This window comes from Symphalangus syndactylus, chromosome 15 (assembly GCF_028878055.3).
Source record: "Symphalangus syndactylus isolate Jambi chromosome 15, NHGRI_mSymSyn1-v2.1_pri, whole genome shotgun sequence".
In the NCBI taxonomy this organism is placed as follows: Eukaryota; Metazoa; Chordata; class Mammalia; order Primates; family Hylobatidae; genus Symphalangus; species Symphalangus syndactylus.
The window spans coordinates 37,550,946-37,570,345 of NC_072437.2; the positions used below are offsets into that span (position 1 = coordinate 37,550,946).

Sequence of the window (19,400 nt, forward strand, 5' to 3'; positions counted from 1 at the left end):
AGTAAATAATCTTCTTCTAAATAATTTCCTAATAATGTTGTAACATTAAAAAAACTGAAAAGAATTATACTTAAAAAAATTTAAAATATGTTATTATCACCGATTATTTTTATATTACTTTGGTCAAAGTAAATAAATGATAAAACTTATGAACAAAGTTACAGGTTTTTTATGTTTTAGTTACCGTATTCATTTTCAATTTCAGGAGGAGTAAAACTTGGGGGAATTATTATCAAAATATTTTAAAATTCAACTTGGTAAAAAAAGTATAGAAGAGTATATTAAAACATCCCTTCAAATAAACATGAGAATTAAAATAAACAGATTTATTTTGTATTTATCTTAATTATTGTTTTTTACTTAATTTTTGATTATTATACTTTAAGTTCTAGGGTACATGTGCACAACGTGCAGGTTTGTTACGTATGTATACATGTGCTGTGTTGGTTTGCTGCTCCCATTAACTTGTCATTTACATTAGGTATCTCTCATAATGCTATCCCTCCCCTATCTCTCCACCCCATGACAGACCCCAGTGTGTGATGTTCCCCACCCTGTGTCCAAGTGTTATTGTTCAATTCCCACCTATGAGTGAGAACATGCGATGTTTAGTTTTCTGTCCTTGCAATAGTTTGCTCATAATGATGGTTTCCAGCTTCATCCATGTCCCTACAAAGGACATGAACTCATCCTTTTTTATGGCTGCATAGTATTCCATGGTGGTTTTATACTTAATTTTTAAATCATAGTGACAATATTTGCAATTTCTGGTAGTGATATTCTTCAATAACAATTATTTTTATGCAGGTCATATGCTAACAAACAAGCAATTTAAGTTAGCAAAAGTCACAAACATTACAAATAACCAATTTAACTAAATGCAGCTAGATTAAAATAATATGTGGTCAATCTAATGATCTGTAAAAATCAATGGCTATGTACAATAAGCCTAAAGTCCTTTTAGAAATTTACTGTAAAATGAGACTTTCCTAAATTTGTCCTCTTCAAGTAAAACCTGTTATACCAAAAACTTTATGTAAGAAAACATTGTTACTCCATTAGTTTTAGAATGCAAATCTAGTATCTGTTTTACACAATTACTTTTAACATAGCTATTCAACTAGTAAACTTACTTCAAAGATATTATTCATATTTTCACTATATTTGAAATTTATATGCTGATATATTTTCCATGCTAGTGAATGGATTTTTTTTAGAGTGAGAATTTCAAGCTACGCCATATTGGAAAACGGGTTGAAGGGAGTTAAAAAAAAATAGGGTAGGCAGAGAACGTTACATAGACAATGACAAAGAATGGATGTCATCCGTTATTATATACAGAAGCTTATTTTCTCAAAAATGAGTTACTATGTCAATTTTATTGAAAAACAAATAAATCTAAGGAATATTTAGTCACTTTAAAAAATCATTCTAATAAGAAGCAAGTTGAAAGAGAAAACCACATTTCAGAAAACACACATGTGTATTTACATATATGTATGTGTGCATACTTATATTATGCAAATCAGCTACTAGATAAAAGCTCACATCCTAGGCTTCATTGTACTATGTTAAAGGGAAAGGCTTTGGGCAATGCAAAATATTCTAGGAACAGTATACTTTACTGTGATTTAGTTATGAACCTCATCTTGAAATAGTTGGAAACTGAGAATGTGTTGTACTTTTAAGATAAACCCATGTACCAAGCTATATTTAAAAATAGAAATAAATGACTATGATAGAGATGATTGTCCAAGAAGAAACAGGAACCTAGCTAGCTACCCTAGCTGCAGGGACACAGATACAGGCTGAATGGCATTAAACTTAAAGCTGAACTTGACTTCTGGCCATAAATCTCAATGCCACCCTCAAAGTGATGCTCTGACTTTTCAAATGTGATTACAAAATTTAAATTTGTTTTCTCCTGTGTATTCACAATAATATTCTAAAACTCTGAAACATCATGGTCTCAGATTTAGCCCTAGTTACCTACTTTTTGGTACATCTTTAATAAGCTGGCATTTGAAAAAGGATTGATGGAATTTGCTGGGGACAGCGGCAATTTTTACGTGAGAAGAGGTTCTGGTGGGTACATTAGTTATCAATACTTTCCTTCAGAGTGTCCCATGAAGAATTTCCTCTTGAATTGTGACTTCAACCTCCAAGATAAACCCTGTGATGAGAGAGATGTTGAATTACAAATTGTTCTGAGCATAATAATTCCCAACTCTAAAATTCACTCTAAGATAAAACTTAATTTATGAAGTTTCCATTTATAAAAGGTTAGTTTGGGTCATCTTACATTCTAATGGGGAGGATAGAAAATAAATTATCAGACTGTGGAGATTTTAACAATAGGAGTTACACATTTTTTAATAAAAAGTCATTGAATATTATGCTATTTGCACTACTTTGGGTTTTCATACATTCTTAAATCTCTTACAACTTTCTGTAAAACTAGTCCTTACCTTAATATATACATAAATCTGTCTGGATTTCCCCATTCTCTTTTCATTTCTTGAAAATGAAAGAGAGCTCTTCCAGCAGCTCTCCTTAAAATATGAATAAATTAATTACTTTTCTAATATTCGTTGAAGGTTATAAACACTTATTTCAACAACAACCACAAATAGAGGTAAAATATGCTATGTTCTTTAATTCTTATCATAGACATAAATGCTGCCGAACTTATACCTACTTTGAGGCAAGAAATCTGTTAATTATACAACTTCAAACATGAATGATTCATGTCCAAATATGTTATAGAAACAGGCATGATCAGAATCTGTGAATTTAAAATTTAAGTTTTTTAATCCTATTTTTAAATTACCTAGAATATGCTAGCTAGTACACTATTTATATCATCTTCATTTACATGTTACAAAAGGGAGAGATGTCCTCATTGTTAGGTATAAAATATAATTAATTTATTGTATGAATGTGGAAACTTTATAAAGTAAAATTGTGTGTTATCAGTATTTACTACTACAACAACCAGCATAAACCAAAACTTTTCTGGGAAAACAGGCATGCAGGGTCACCCTATTCACATTTTAAGTCAGCCAGATTTTCTGATTTATTCAGTCAGAAAAGACGTTTTGTAAAAGGAAACTGGATAGCTCAAAGAATCTCTGGAAAGACCAGAGAAAACTAAGTTGGGTAGATGGACAGGAAAAAAAAAATGGTACTCTAATCAGAATTGGCTGAAATTGTGCCAAAGCACCCATCTGCTGAGGATAGTGCTGCTAATGCTAAATCCCGTGGTAAACCAGATTGCAACATCGCCCCCTTCAGTCCTGGACCCTGAGAACAAGTATGCCGGAAACCATTGCCACTACTATGCTGGGAACTCCACGTTCCTGCCAATGCTACTTCTAGTACAGGTATCCTTCTATTCCTCTTCCCTAGTGTCACTAGTTCTCATTTCAAAATCCAGATATGTGAGTCCAATTGGCCAAGCCAAGTCATATGATTTGCTCTGGACACCATGAGATCTGGAAAAATGACTAATATTTTCATCTTTTATAATAGTTTATATGGTTTAGCTTCAAACAAGACTTAAAAGTGAGAAATTGATCAATATTAGGAATAAGATAATATTTCCCCATAAGAAAAGTGTACAACGAAGTATGATTTCTAGAGTTTCACACCAAAACCTATTGTATTTTCACTGTTCCAGGAAACTGCTCATATGTAATAATGCTTCTTCACAACCTAATAATTGCCGTAAGTGTAAGAAGAGCTGATTTTTAACTAATTAGAAAATATGTAGTTTATACCTTAATAATATTTATTAGGTATACAATACAATTAATTCATTGTATGAATGTGGAAACTTTATAAAGTAAAATTGTTTATTATCAATATTTACTACTACAAGAGCAAGTATAAACTAAAATTTTCTGAGAAAACAGTCATGCATGGTCATCCTACTCACATTATCCTTTGTCCTTGGACAATTCAAAATGTTCACAGGATTCCCATTTTTCATATTGATATCAAAATTAATTACTAGTATACAGTGCTTTACAGAAATCTTTAAAAGGATGGTGTTGACCCTTTTTATTAGCAATTAGACACATGTCACTTACATGATGTGATTTAACGGCCATTAGTAAAAGATATCCACTTCTGTTAAATGTATCTCTCTACCTAGTCTGCAATAGTGCATGTGATTATATCTTTAGAGATTTATTCTGGTTTTGCATTTTACATTTTTTGCACACAGTAGGCGTTATATGATACGTTTGTATCTTGTCTGCATGTGTGTGCTTTTGTCTGTGTAATAGATAAATAAGTAAATAAATAAATGATTTTTAACATATTTCTTTCCTGGAAACTGATGAAAACAGTATATGGGTATAATACTTTTTTTTTTTTTTTTTTTTTTTTTTTTTTTGACAGAGCAAGGAGTCTTGCTCTGTCACCCAGGCTGGAGTGCAGCAGTGCAATCTCGACTCACTGCAACCTTTGCCTCCCGGGTTTGAGCGAGTCTCCTGCCTCAGCCTCCCGAGAAGCTGGGACTACAGGTGTGCGCCTCCACGCCCTGCTAATTTTGTATTTTTAGTAGAGCCGGTGTTTCGCCATATTGGCCAGGCTGGTCTTGAACTCCTGACGTCATGATCCACCTGCCTCAGACTCCCAAAGTGCTGGGATTACAAGCATAAGCCACCGCTCTCAGCCCAGAATATGGGTATAATACATTTTTAAATGAAGCACTGATCATCTCCATCACACGAAACCTCTCAAAGAAACACATCAAATTTTGGTTTGAAATAAGTCCCAAGAAAAATACAATAATAAGTACAACAAATATAATAATGTAACCAATGGGATAGAAAGAGAAATAAAGAGAAAAAAGTCTTTAATGGAAGAAAAGTAAGATAATTTAGCCCCTTTAAGATTGTGTCACGGCTCTGAAAGGATTAACAGAATAACAAATAATATTTTTATTTTTATACATTTTATAAATCCAATCGATAACCTAGAGTTAACCTCACTGGGTCTTTAGATTAATGGTTTTTAATAATTTATATTCACAAGAGTTAATTTTATAATTTACTTCCTTTTTCAAAAACAGGAATACATTCCTATTATCAGCATCATCATAAATTATTGGTTGTTGACCATGCATTGTACTGTAATAACTCTTTGGGATATACAAAATGTATATCTCATTTTCTAGATAAAAAATTATAAACATATGCATGATAATACGTGATAAGATATAAAATAATTCATAGATGGCATCACTTTCCCAAATCCCTGGTTTGAGAACTTACCTTGCCTCTGAGCCTTTTTACCCTTGTGATCTGTTTCACAAAGTTTATCGCTATCTCACATACTACCTTATTTCTGCTGGAGTGTACATCATACCATATTTTGTGCCTGGTACACTGCTAGGTGTTAGATATTAAAAGATAAAAAATCTTATCCCTGTCTTCAAGAATGTTATACTTTATTGAAAACTCAGTCTTTCAAATAAGTTATTTTTTTAAAGAAAAAAAGAACACAAAATTTAGTAGTTGTTCTGCTGGATACCTTAAGGTGAAATGCAGTGAAATGTATAGGTGGCTTTGTCTGGAAATGATCCAAAGAAGTGATATTAAACAAAAACATGTCTTAAAAGTTGAAGAAAAATAACAAAGATAATGTACTCAATAAATAATCAGAAATTGAACTGCATTTGCTCAAGTAAATGGATAAGCATTGGCTTCACTTTAATAGCACTGAACTGACTTGAAAATATGTTAGTGAGGGGCGGTGGCAAGCCTGTAATCCCAGCAATTTGGGAGGCTGAGGCGGACGGATCACCTGAGGTCAGAAGTTCGAGACCAGCCTGGCCAACATGGTGAAACCCCATCTGTACAAAAATACAAAAATTACCCGGGCACGATGGCAGGTGCCTGTAACCGCAGCTACTTGAGTGGCTGAGGCAGGAGAATCGCTTGAACCCAGGGGGTGGAGGTTGCAGTGAGCTGAAATCATGCCTTTGCACTCCAGCCTGGGTGACAAAAGAAAAGAAAAAAGAAAATATTCTAAGTAATACTAGTGTTGGCAGAGGTTTAAGGAAATGGCAAATCTCATTTATTGCAGATGGAGTGTAAATTGCCAAAAATTTTGGGAACACAATTTGTCAATTTACATGAAATGTGGTAATATTTTTCCTACCCTTTGACCTGGGAATTTACTGTGGTTTGGATATTTGTCCCCTCTAAAACTCATGTTGAAATTTTATCGCCAGTGAGGCAGTACTGAGAGGTGGGGCCTTTAAGAGATGACTGGGTCATGAGGGCTCTGCCCTCATGAATGAATTAACCCATTCATGGATTAATGGATTCATGGATTATCTCAGGAGCAGGACTAGTGGCTTAATAAGAAGATGACTTGAGCTAGCACATCAGTTCCCTGGACATGTGATACCTACATTGCCTCAGAAGTCTTCAGAGTTCCTGCCAGCAAGAAGGCCCTCACTAGATGCATCCCCTTTGACCATGAACTCCTCAGCCTTCACAACAGTAGAAAATAGGCTGGGTGCGGTGGCTCACGCCTGTAATCCCAGCACTTTGGGAGGCCGAGGTGGGTGGATTACGAGGTCAGGAGATCGAGACCATCCTGGCTAACACGGTGAAACCCTGTCTCTACTAAAAATACAAAAAATTAGCCGGGCGTGATGGTGGGTGCCTGTAGTCCCAGCTACTCAGGAGGCTGAGGCAGGAGAATGGCGTGAACCCGGGAGGTGGAGGTTGCAGTGAGCCGAGACTGCACCACTGCACTCCAGCCTGGGCAACAGAGTGAGACTCTGTCTCAAAAACAAACAAACAAACAAAAAAGTAGAAAATAAATTTATTTTATTTACATATTACTCCGTTTTAGGTATTCTATTATACACAACACAAAACAGACTAAGAATTCTAATTCCAGGAACCTATAATAAGAAAATAAATAATCATGTTAACATTGATTTATGTTTAAGGTGGTTCTTTGCTGCATTATTTATGAGAGTAAAAATTCTAGAAGGAACTAAATATCCAATGGTAAAATTAGTCCTATGAATTATTTTGTGTCATACAAGGAATTAAGTCTCTAATAGTAGAAGATGTTTAATAACATTAAATTTTTTCGCAAATAAATGTTAAGTACAAAAAGCATGTTAAAAAGTATATGTATAGTTTTACAGCAGTAATCTCTGTGGATTTCAACTTTCTTTTTTGTTGTTTTGTGTGTTTCCTAAAACCTATATAAGTAATATGTATTTCATTATCTCACAATATAATACATACTTTGTAGGAGACACAGACTTTTTCTTCTGTGTGTGAGTATCTGCAAGTTCTTGTGAACATATAGAAAAGAGTAAAACAAGTGCTCAACAAGTATATACTTAAGCATCAATTAATATAATAAATAATTGTGGAAATATAGATCCTTCTCATACACTTGCAGTGTATGTAGTATAGTGTGACATATAGCTAAGAGTATTACCCTTACCGGGCAAAACTTTGGTTGCCTTATTCATGTTAAATAGCAAAAATAATAAATTAGAATTTCTGAATATATAAAATTATATTTTGATCAATATTCTTTCCAATAAGCCCAATATGAGATTTGTTACAAAAATGAGACTGTATGAGAAACTCATAGCCAAACCTATGGCCCAAAGTAATAAAAAATATAAAGTGATATAAACATAGGACAGTGATACTTTAAGCCGCAAAGTAAAACTGTACATGCATTTTGATGTGTTTTACTGAGATTGCTATTTCTCTGAGGAGAAATAAAAGTTGCTAAGTTTTAAAAAGCAATATACTATAAAAGAAATATTATAAAAATATTGTATTAACTTCACCTTCAGAAATTGTGTAATATCTTCATTATCGTAGCACCCAATTCCTAGAATATTACAATCTACAAAAATAAGATATGAAAATATGTGTGAGAATCTTACATTCTAAGCATATTTGTTTATAGGTACAATTGATTTATAACCCTGTCTTGTAGTTTACAATTATTATCTCAAGAAGAAAAAAATCACAATGACCCCTTTATCTTATGACAGTAGTAGATTAAACTTAGGACCAATGAATTCTCCCCTACAGTGGTTATACTGTTTATTACTGGTTTCAAATCATAGTAAATGTTAAATATGGTAACAATTATCCTGAGTTCAAATGTGAAAAGTCTAAGGAAGGCAAGAGACACTAGGTCTGTTGTAAAATCATTTTTAAAGTGTTTTGGATTCAGAAAAAAACAACGTGAAGGGACCAAAAAAAAATCACAAACTGTAATATATACTAGTATATGTTAAATATACTAGTAAGGAAACTGATCCACAGAAAGCTTAACCAGGGTCATAAATGGCACTGTATATTAAGAAAAAAGAGAGACTTAGTAGAGTAAAAGCTTAGCTCAGGAGTCTGTAGCTTTGTTACCATAACAAAGTCAACTGATGTTTTTTAATCTTGGTAAATTAGTCAATGTTACTCAGCCTCAGTTTCCACATCCATAAAATAGGATCAAATTCACTATTAACCAACCAGTTGTCTATAGTTCTCTGCAATAAAAAGTATTGTGGATGAGGGAAGAGTAAAGATAGACTTCCTATATGTAATTTTGTATTTGTTAAATCAAAGTATTACTTTTACAGTTAAAAATTAGAACATTAAGTTTTAAAGTTATTGTGAAGATTAAATAAACTGGATTAAAAAAGTTTGTTATAAATTCTACTTTTTCATTTTAAAAATGTAGTGCACATATGGAAATATCTAGAAACTTGATGCCATTTGGGAAAAAATGGATAATTAACTGACAAATTTCTTCTTAATCTGAAAAATTCTTTATTGAACAATCAACATACACCTTTTCTTGTTTGAGAGGATAACTTGTTTGATGAGGAATAGAAATGCATGAACAATTGAAATCTTTCTGGTCACAGCCAGGAAATTAAACTGTAGCCCTGAGCAAATATTATCAATCATCATCATCATCTGGAATATCCTTTATCTCCAGCTACTGAGATTATCTGTTGAGAGGCAAGGCAACTGAAGGAGTTCACTTGAGCTCAAATATATAGCATGGAATCATTTTAAGAAGAATTCATGCCTAAGAAATATTCCCCTAAGGTATTAGAAATGTTTAGATCACATATAAATCCCTTATATTTTTATTCTCCACCAATAAATTTTTTGTTTACCTTGAATAGTTAGGCTTTGAATTTGTAGGTGTGGTTTTCTAGACCATTTTATGTCTCTAAAATATATTTATTATGAAAATATTATGATAGTTATTACAGAGGGTGCATTTCGATAGACTTACATGCGTACCTCTATATTTCACTTGCAAGTTTGTATTGGAGATCTTCGTATAGGCGGTATAATCTTAGTCTTTTCTTCTCAGGTTTAGTTGCTCATCTGGGAACTACCAGACTTTTTTCTTAGAGTGCAGAGATAAGAAATTATTTGAAGAGGATTTAATTTAAAAAATTTTGTAAGATACCTGAATAGGAGAATCCTAACTGTAAATTTTCTATTGTGATTGGTGTGGTAAGAGGAAAGAAGAAATAAGGGATGAGAGAAAGATACAGAGTTTAAAGGGTGAAGAGGAGAATGAAATCTGAATACAAACTGTAGGTTATCTAAATTCATTTAAACCAACTTAAATATGTTCTTGGAGTCTCTTCACATAAAGATAATATTCTGTAAGTTGAAAAAAACAGATAACCTTTTAAGGTTAAAAATGTGGATTTTAGATGATTGTCCTTTCTAAACAGCCAGCATTTTTCTGTTTTCCTTGAGTCTTGCCTACCCCTATCAATCACAAACACCACAAGGCTGATTTCTTTTCTCAGAGTGGTTTCTTGGGCCAAGATATTTTAGACCTGAGTCCTATTTAAGAAGAAACAGAAAAATTATTTCCTTCAGTTGAACTCCTCCACATCTGCAGTTCTCAACTGCATAGCATTTCTTTAGCATAATGGTTTCAAATTGATTAAGATCTTTTTTTTTCACTCTCTACATGTGGTAATGGGTCAAATTATATGAGAACAGAGTTATTTCAGAAGTGTATCAGGATGTCTAAAAAAGATCTCTCTAGTGTACGCACGTGCACACACATGCATGCACATACACACACACTGAAATGTCTTCATCCTCACTTCCTTTCACTGAATTTCACCAGAGGAATACAACAAAAATATTTTGTCATATGAAAACATTGTATATAGATATGAAATTTTCTCCACCCACCTAGAGATTAGCTTCTGACCCAGAAAAAAAAATCTTGTAAACATCTTTAAGACCTTCCCTAGCGTTGGGAATTTTCCCAAGCCCGGTCCTTTCCCCCAAATATTTACTCCCCATCTTTCTCAAAATACACATTTCCTTGAACATTTGCTCTTTTGCACAAATTATTAGCAGGCTTGTTGCAGCTGTCCAACTTGCAAAAAACCTAGTTTAAAAAGGCCAGTGGTGTAAACATATCTTCTCTGCATAGAGTGAAGAAAGGGCCAAACAGTAACTCTACTTAAAAGACCTAAAAATTTCAAATCCTAAAATCATCTATAAATATTTTGGGACATATTGGTGTGAAAAGGTGTCGACTCCGAAAGGAAAAGTCAGCAAAACAGGCTTCACGGAAGCAGCACGGTCACGTTTTCTTCCCTCCCAGAAGGTGATATTACTGGATTTTTATAAGCTCAGAGTTTGGAATCTGGTGTTTTCTTAACTGGAAAAAGCCTGAGCTTCGTGTTTCCCCAGCATCAGTGACCCAACAAGCATCTGCGCGAAGAGTAGCTGCCGGCTACCTGCAGATAGCGTTCGCGCTGAGCTTTAGAATCCAGAGATTTCTATCTCCTCCTCTCAAAATGCAACTGGTTATTTACTTGTAAACATTTAAATTAGTTCAAACTGATGTGAAAACTTTGTCAGTGGGGTGTGTGTGTGTGTGCGCGTGCGTGTAGTGTGCGCGCGCCTGCCTGCCAGTGGGTTTTTAACAGCACTCACAAATCATCTTGGGATTTTTCCCTGCCCCCTCTCCCTTCTTTTCTGGTTCTCAGTTAAAGCTTTCGGGACTGGAATCAAGGACTTAAGCATGCATTGTGTTTCACCCTCCAGAGTTAAATAACATTCAAGAAATATCAAAGAACCTAACTCTCAATGACCAAATTGACTAAATTTCTGCAAGTTTTAAAAAGTATATGCCTAATTTATACACCTTGCAAAAAATTTCGTACTCAATTATGATATTATGTAACATATATGTTCCAAAAGCCACTTTCAACATACCAAAAAAAAATGTTTCAAAGACATCAAATAGCGTAAAACACTGTGCCGCAGAGAAGAAATGCATTTAAAGCACCGATGAAAATGGCGTGCAGTATAATTACCTCAAGTTGATATTCGCTCGACACCCTGACACTAATTTTATTCAAGGCATTGGGAAATAAATGTTTTAAAAGCACTCCTTTCCGAATGGTGGAGCTGGTGGGGGCTGTGAGCTCGTTAAGGAAAGGAAAGGGTAAAGTTTCCAGCACGCAAAAATAATCAAATAATCCATTTAAAATAAGCGTCTATGTAGATCGTCAGCCTTTTATGCCCACATTTTTAACGCTTGCCCTGTACGTGGATTGATTTTTTTTTCTTTCAGCATTTCCTAGCCAGATGGATTTTTGCTACTGCAGATCAGCAGAGGGTGTCAGATCTTTCAGAGTGCACCAGGCTGGAACGAGCAGAGCTTCTTAGCAACTCTCTTCTCCGCCCCCCTCCCCTCATTCTCGCGCTCTCTTCCTCCCTCAGACAACTCGCCCCCCGCCCTCCGCCCCCCTCCACGTAATTCCGAAAGAGCAGAAGAAAGAGAAGGAGAACAGGAAAAGAAGAGCTAGTAAGCGAGAGCGAGAGCACAGAAAAGGAAAAAAAAAAAAAAAAAAAAAAAAAAAAAAGCCTTAAGAGGACCGAAGGAGAGGAAAGGAAAAGGATGGACAACCACAAAACGCAGCGATTGCGGAAATTTTCCAGCGCCATTGGCTGGGCAGCGTGAGTCCTTTGGTCGGGCGTGATTTCAGCACCGGGTGGACTGGACAGCACCTCGGGGGGACTTCTGGGCAACCCGCAACCACAGCAAGAACTCCACCAGCAGCCTCAACAACAGAAGCCGCGGAAAACCCTGCTTTGTATCAGAGAGGCAAGGTCAGTCCGACGCACAGCCATGCACAGGCAGTGCGCCTGTACGCTGCAAACCCTCTGCTTGTTTCTCTAACATGCACTTGCTTCTAATTACTAGCATTGTTTCATTTCTGATCAGTGAGGATCAATAGATGAGATTCTGTAAGGGTGTACTTTTAATTTATATGTATATATTTAACTTCTTTTTCTGTTATTTTTAAAAGGTTGTGGGGGAGTGGGGTTTTTTTCCTACTTTTTTTTTTTTTTTTTTTTTTTTTTTTTTTTTTTTTTGCTTGCCTTGCACTACGTGCCTGGATAGTTTGTGGATATAATTATTGACTGGCGTCTGGGCTATTGCAGTGCGGGGGGGTTAGGGAGGAAGGAATCCACCCCCACCCCCCCAAACCCTTTTCTTCTCCTTTCCTGGGTTCGGACATTGGAGCACTAAATGAACTTGAATTGTGTCTGTGGCGAGCAGGATGGTCGCTGTTACTTTGTGATGAGATCGGGGATGAATTGCTCGCTTTAAAAATGCTGCTTTGGATTCTGTTGCTGGAGACGTCTCTTTGTTTTGCCGCTGGAAACGTTACAGGGGACGTTTGCAAAGAGAAGATCTGTTCCTGCAATGAGATAGAAGGGGACCTACACGTAGACTGTGAAAAAAAGGGCTTCACAAGTCTGCAGCGTTTCACTGCCCCGACTTCCCAGTTTTACCATTTATTTCTGCATGGCAATTCCCTCACTCGACTTTTCCCTAATGAGTTCGCTAACTTTTATAATGCGGTTAGTTTGCACATGGAAAACAATGGCTTGCATGAAATCGTTCCGGGGGCTTTTCTGGGGCTGCAGCTGGTGAAAAGGCTGCACATCAACAACAACAAGATCAAGTCTTTTCGAAAGCAGACTTTTCTGGGGCTGGACGATCTGGAATATCTCCAGGCTGATTTTAATTTATTACGAGATATAGACCCGGGGGCCTTCCAGGACTTGAACAAGCTGGAGGTGCTCATTTTAAATGACAATCTCATCAGCACCCTACCTGCCAACGTGTTCCAGTATGTGCCCATCACCCACCTCGACCTCCGGGGTAACAGGCTGAAAACGCTGCCCTATGAGGAGGTCTTGGAGCAAATCCCTGGTATTGCGGAGATCCTGCTAGAGGATAACCCTTGGGACTGCACCTGTGATCTGCTCTCCCTGAAAGAATGGCTGGAAAACATTCCCAAGAATGCCCTGATCGGCCGAGTGGTCTGCGAAGCCCCCACCAGACTGCAGGGTAAAGACCTCAATGAAACCACCGAACAGGACTTGTGTCCTTTGAAAAACAGAGTGGATTCTAGTCTCCCGGCGCCCCCTGCCCAAGAAGAGACCTTTGCTCCTGGCCCCCTGCCAACTCCTTTCAAGACAAATGGGCAAGAGGATCACGCCACCCCAGGGTCTGCTCCAAACGGAGGTACAAAGATCCCAGGCAACTGGCAGATCAAAATCAGACCCACAGCAGCGATAGCGACAGGTAGCGCCAGAAACAAACCCTTAGCTAACAGTTTACCCTGCCCTGGGGGCTGCAGCTGCGACCACATCCCAGGGTCGGGTTTAAAGATGAACTGCAACAACCGGAACGTGAGCAGCTTGGCTGATTTGAAGCCCAAGCTCTCTAACGTGCAGGAGCTTTTCCTACGAGATAACAAGATCCACAGCATCCGAAAATCGCACTTTGTGGATTACAAGAACCTTATTCTGTTGGATCTGGGCAACAATAACATCGCTGCTGTAGAGAACAACACTTTCAAGAATCTTTTGGACCTCAGGTGGCTATACATGGATAGCAATTACCTGGACACGCTGTCCCGGGAGAAATTCGCAGGGCTGCAAAACCTAGAGTACCTGAATGTGGAGTACAACGCGATCCAGCTCATCCTCCCGGGCACTTTCAATGCCATGCCCAAACTGAGGATCCTCATTCTCAACAACAACCTGCTGAGGTCCCTGCCTGTGGACGTGTTCGCTGGGGTCTCGCTCTCTAAACTCAGCCTGCACAACAATTACTTCATGTACCTCCCGGTGGCAGGGGTGCTGGACCAGTTAACCTCCATCATCCAGATAGACCTCCACGGAAACCCCTGGGAGTGCTCATGCACCATTGTGCCTTTCAAGCAATGGGCAGAACGCTTGGGTTCCGAAGTGCTGATGAGCGACCTCAAGTGTGAGACGCCGGTGAACTTCTTTAGAAAGGATTTCATGCTCCTCTCCAATGACGAGATCTGCCCCCAGCTGTACGCTAGGATCTCGCCCACGTTAACTTCGCACAGTAAAAACAGCACTGGGTTGGCGGAGACCGGGACGCACTCCAACTCCTACCTAGACACCAGCAGAGTGTCCATCTCGGTGTTGGTCCCGGGACTGCTGCTGGTGTTTGTCACCTCCGCCTTCACCGTGGTGGGCATGCTCGTGTTTATACTGAGGAACCGAAAGCGGTCCAAGAGACGAGATGCCAACTCCTCCGCGTCCGAGATTAATTCCCTACAGACAGTCTGTGACTCTTCCTACTGGCACAATGGGCCTTACAACGCAGATGGGGCCCACAGAGTGTATGACTGTGGCTCTCACTCGCTCTCAGACTAAGACCCGAACCCCAATAGGGGAGGACAGAGGGAAGGCGTTACATCCTTCCCCGCCGCAGGCACCCCGGGGGCTGGAGGGTCATGTACCCAAATCCCCGCGCCATCAGCCTGGATGGGCATAAGTAGATAAATAACTGTGAGCTCGCACAACCGAAAGGGGCTGACCCCTTACTTAGCTCCCTCCTTGAAACAAAGAGCAGACTGTGGCGAGCTGGGAGAGTGCAGCCAGCTCGCTCTTTGCTGAGAGCCCCTTTTGACAGAAAGCCCAGCACGACCCTGCTGGAAGAACTGACAGTGCCCTCGCCCTCGGTACCGGGGCCTATGGGGTTGGATGCCGCGGTTCTATACATATATACATATATCCACATCTATATAGAGAGATAGATATCTATTTTTCCCCTGTGGATTAGCCCCATGATGGCTCCCTGTTGGCTACGCAGGGATGGGCAGTTGCACGAAGGCATGAATGTATTGTAAATAAGTAACTTTGACTTCTGACAAAAAACAAAAAGTGCTGCATGGCTCGCATGGAATCCACGCGCTCCAGGGACTCTGCCCGCCCCCGCGACTGGAGACGGCATCTCGTTCACAGCACCCACCCTCTTACCTGATAAGTTCCATCGTATCAAACTTTCTATAAACAAAGTACAGTATAATCAGAAAGTGCCATTTCGCCATTATTTGTGATCGGTAGGCAGTTCAGAGCATACGTTAACTGTGAAAAAAATGTAAAGGTTTTATTTAAGACATTTGCATGGCTAGTCATCAGTCCATTTTATGAGTTAACAATGTATTTTGTTGAGGGAAGTTTTTAGGGGTTGTTTTGGGTTCTTTTATTTTGATGGTGATGTTTTATTTTATTTTATTTTTTCAGGGGGTCTTTTTTTAAATACATATCCAATAATGCCTTCCATCTGAATGTAAAATAAGTACCCATGATTTCTATTATAGTATCAGTGTAATTATTTAAAAAATGATTTTGAGGCAGTTAAGCATGACCAATTAATGTCACTCTAGTGCTTAGGCTGCGATCCTATGGTAGCAATTCTGTGCTGGTATAAATCTTACTTATAAAGTAGGAAAAGAGAACCGAGGAAGCACGTGAAACTTACTAATTCTATTCGAGGATTTTATAATGGCATATTTTTTCAGTATTAAAGCGAAAATGTTTTCAACTCTGGGTCCTTACCTTTTTCCAGCTTCATATTTGCAAGTGGTAAATTGGATTTGCGGTGGAAGAGACAGGGGAGGGAAACGGTTGGGGGTAGATCCCTTCCTGAGCTACATTAAGGCTCTTTCTCTAATCGCCTTACTTAGCTTTTTACCCTTTAAGCAGCTCCTCTTCCCTCGCCCCCACCCTCTACCCCACCCCCACCTTCGCTCAGACTTTACCGGCTTTCCCCAGTCCATAAAGGTCTTGCCCCAACACACACCCCTTCTTTTTTTCCCCTCTCCAAATGCAGCAGTGAATCCCTTTATTAATACTGGAAATCCCTCTCTGCTGCTTTTGTTGGTGCTGCCCACACTGCAGATATATTAAGGATGTTAGGAGAGATTTGATTTAATTGACTCTGCCTAGATCGGTCTCATTAAACAGAGTGGAGATTTCATTGGTCAGCACTCCTCAATGAAAGACAGACCTAATGACTGGCATTTGAGATGCTGCTGGCATTTTGAATTCAACATCTGCTGAAAACGGTAAAACTAATTAGTGCCCACCCACCCTCCCCGCCCCAGCAACTGCATATTGAAATTTGTTAAAGCACTCATCTTTATGGAAATTAATCATTATCCTAAAGAAGTGTTTCTCTCCCATCATCCGGATTTCTGGTTGTGGCCCAGCAATTAACAAAAACAGCTTCAATGTTCGAATTTTATGAACCAGTGTAACTCTGGCCTCAATCATATTCCTCTGGGATTTCTAAACAGTAGTGAAGCTACAAAAAGCAAACAAAACCACACATATTGATGGAGTCTGCATTCCACCACATATCCACCCTTGAGAAGTATGTCAAAAGACTGCAGACTATAGATTTTTTTAAATATAGGATTATAAATCAGCTAGTGAAAGACCTCAGAGCAGTTGTAAGTAGATCTGCCATCTAGAACTCATATTCTAAAGGGAAGTGATTTCTCAGAACAGTGATGTTCTGGAATATGTATTATTTATTTTAACACTTTTTTAATAAAATCTTTATTATAAACCATGACTATTCCTAAGGCCATTCATCATTTTCTCTCTTGATTCTTTTGTTTGTGGACTGCATTTCATGACAGTAAACCTGCAACCTACTCTCCTCTGACAGATATTATGGGTTGTTTTCTATTTATTAATTTCTCACAGGATGGCTTTATTCTTTTTACAAAAAGTGCAACTGGGTTCTCAGTAAGCAATCAACAGATTTACTTGTGATGGAAAAATTAGGGGAGAAGAGGCATACATTCGACAGTGTTATGACCTTTAGAAAGAAAAGAAAAAATGACAGATGTGGAAACAACATCTCTGGTGGAAGGTGACATTTAATGGCAGATATCTAGTGAGGTATGTTAGTAATTTTGAAACTGATACATGACTAATCTAGGTCAGGAAACTAGAACTTCTCATAGAAGGTGTGCACAGAGGCGAGAACATTTCTTCATTTTAATTGAAAAGAAATTACAGTATACAAAACAAGGTTAAAGGGGTAAAATTATTTTTAAATAGTACCTTCAATGGTTTTGGAGTATTCATTGTGTGCCACGCATGTGCTAAGTGATTTACATAATTATTTAATTTAATCTCCACAACCACAGGGCAGTTAGTAAGATACTATTTCAATTATACAGATGAGAAAGTTGAGGCTTAAGAAAAGTCAGCAGTAACTCTGGTCATACATGGTAAATAGTGGAGTGGAATTTAAATTCAATTTTCCTTGTACTCAAAGACCTTATATTTTGAGTGAGTAATCACATACATTTACCTGATGAAGTTCTTAAGGCAATCTTAAAAAAAACGCATTTATGAAAATACTATATAACAAATTAGGCACTCAGTTTGTATATTCATAGCCAAATATGTATTGGTGGCCCTTTATATTTCCAGTATTTCTTGCAGCAACAGAAATTTGCCCTTCATTCAATGGAGATAACTTCAGTGTGTTCTCCAAGAGTAGTATATAAGAAGACATAGTACATAAAAGAAAAGATGAGTGTGCTAAATGAGTTCATAAATTATAGATATTCAAATGATTGAAACTAAATCATCTATATATTGACTCTAAAATTGTAGGACTATCAGAATATTTTAATAAATAATATATGTTAAAAATCTATGTACAAAAGATATCCAATAATTTCGTGTATAAGAACATTTTTTAATTTAATCTAGCAGGGTTTTATTCATTTTGATAAAATATCTCCGTCACAATTAATTAATATACATTAGTTTTATACAAGTATATGTTAGTTTATAAGATACATAATACATTTGGTTACACCATGTAACTTTCATTTTAAAATACTTAGCATCGGCCGGGCACGGTGGCTCACGCCTGTAATCCCAGCACTTTCGGAGGCCGAGGCGGGCGGATCACGAGGTCAGGAGATCCAGACCATCCTGGCTAACACGGTGAAAGCCCGTCTCTACTAAAAATACAAAAAATTAGCCAGGCGAGGTGGCGGGCGCCTGTAGTCCCAGCTACTCGGGAGGCTGAGGCAGGAGAATGGTGTGAACCTCGGGGGGTGGAGCCTGCAGTGAGCCAAAATCGCACCACTGCACTCCAGCCTGGGCGACAGCGAGACTCCGTCTCAAAAAAAAAAAAAAAAAAAAAAACTTAGCATCTTCTCTTTGTTTTGTCTTTGCATAAAATGCTCATGTAACTGTAGTTAATCATGTACATTAGTTGAGATATCTTGTTTCTAGTTAAATCATTCTTTAGTTCATTAAAGTAAAAGAGATTTTAGTTGTGCCCAATGGAAAAGGAGGAAAGAAGGATCTTGTTTAGTTACATTGCCTTAGAGAAAGTAGTAGCTTCTGTGGCTGCTGCTATAACTAAGAATATCCTAGAATTTAAGTTGTTGCCATAGAAATTTATTGTTTAACCATTTTTACATGCTTACCCAAGAGGAGACTGAAATAGCTAATATAACATTAACATAACAAGATTCTTTGCCTTAACAGTATTTATATTATATGTACTTAGAATTGTCAGAAATTTTAATGTATTTAAGTTATATTGGTGAGTATAAAGACAGTTTGTTAATTTCTTTTTCAGTTTTCTAATGTTATTTAGTAGGTAGAGAGAGGTAGATGAATTTGCAAGGGTGAACATGGAAGTTCTGTTTATAATGTGTTAGTGTAATATTGAAAATAGTGGTTTCTAATTCAGCAGTCCTGCTAATTTATAAATCTTATTTTTATTTGTATACTTATTTAAAGAAAAATGGAAGTATAAAATGTGCTAAATATTTAATTTTAGCATGTATTAACTTTTGATTCATCTTCTCTATTATTGAAATCTATTCATTTAATCTAAGAGATGAACTCTGCATGATATCAATAGATATAGCACATGCATACTAAAGATTTTTAAGTTCTATGATTTGCTTTAACATGGCCCTGAACCATAAAGAGGGCTAAATTAAA

At 37.4% G+C, this 19,400-nt stretch overlaps 1 protein-coding gene across 1 annotated transcript; it reads left to right on the forward strand.

Moving 5' to 3' along the window:
• The first annotated feature begins 11,579 nt into the window (after nt 1-11,579).
• SLITRK1 (SLIT and NTRK like family member 1) lies at nt 11,580-16,986 on the forward strand. The gene is made up of 2 exons (XM_063618678.1): nt 11,580-12,179; nt 12,634-16,986. Exon 2 carries the CDS (start codon nt 12,687-12,689, stop codon nt 14,775-14,777), a length of 2,091 nt encoding a protein of 696 aa, XP_063474748.1. The 5' UTR covers nt 11,580-12,179; nt 12,634-12,686; the 3' UTR covers nt 14,778-16,986.
• The last annotated feature ends 2,414 nt before the right edge of the window (nt 16,987-19,400 follow it).

Bases quoted from the DNA above. Each gene is read 5' to 3' on its own strand.
- SLITRK1 (XM_063618678.1), top strand. From the start codon at position 12,687: ATGCTGCTTTGGATTCTGTTGCTGGAGACGTCTCTTTGTTTTGCCGCT.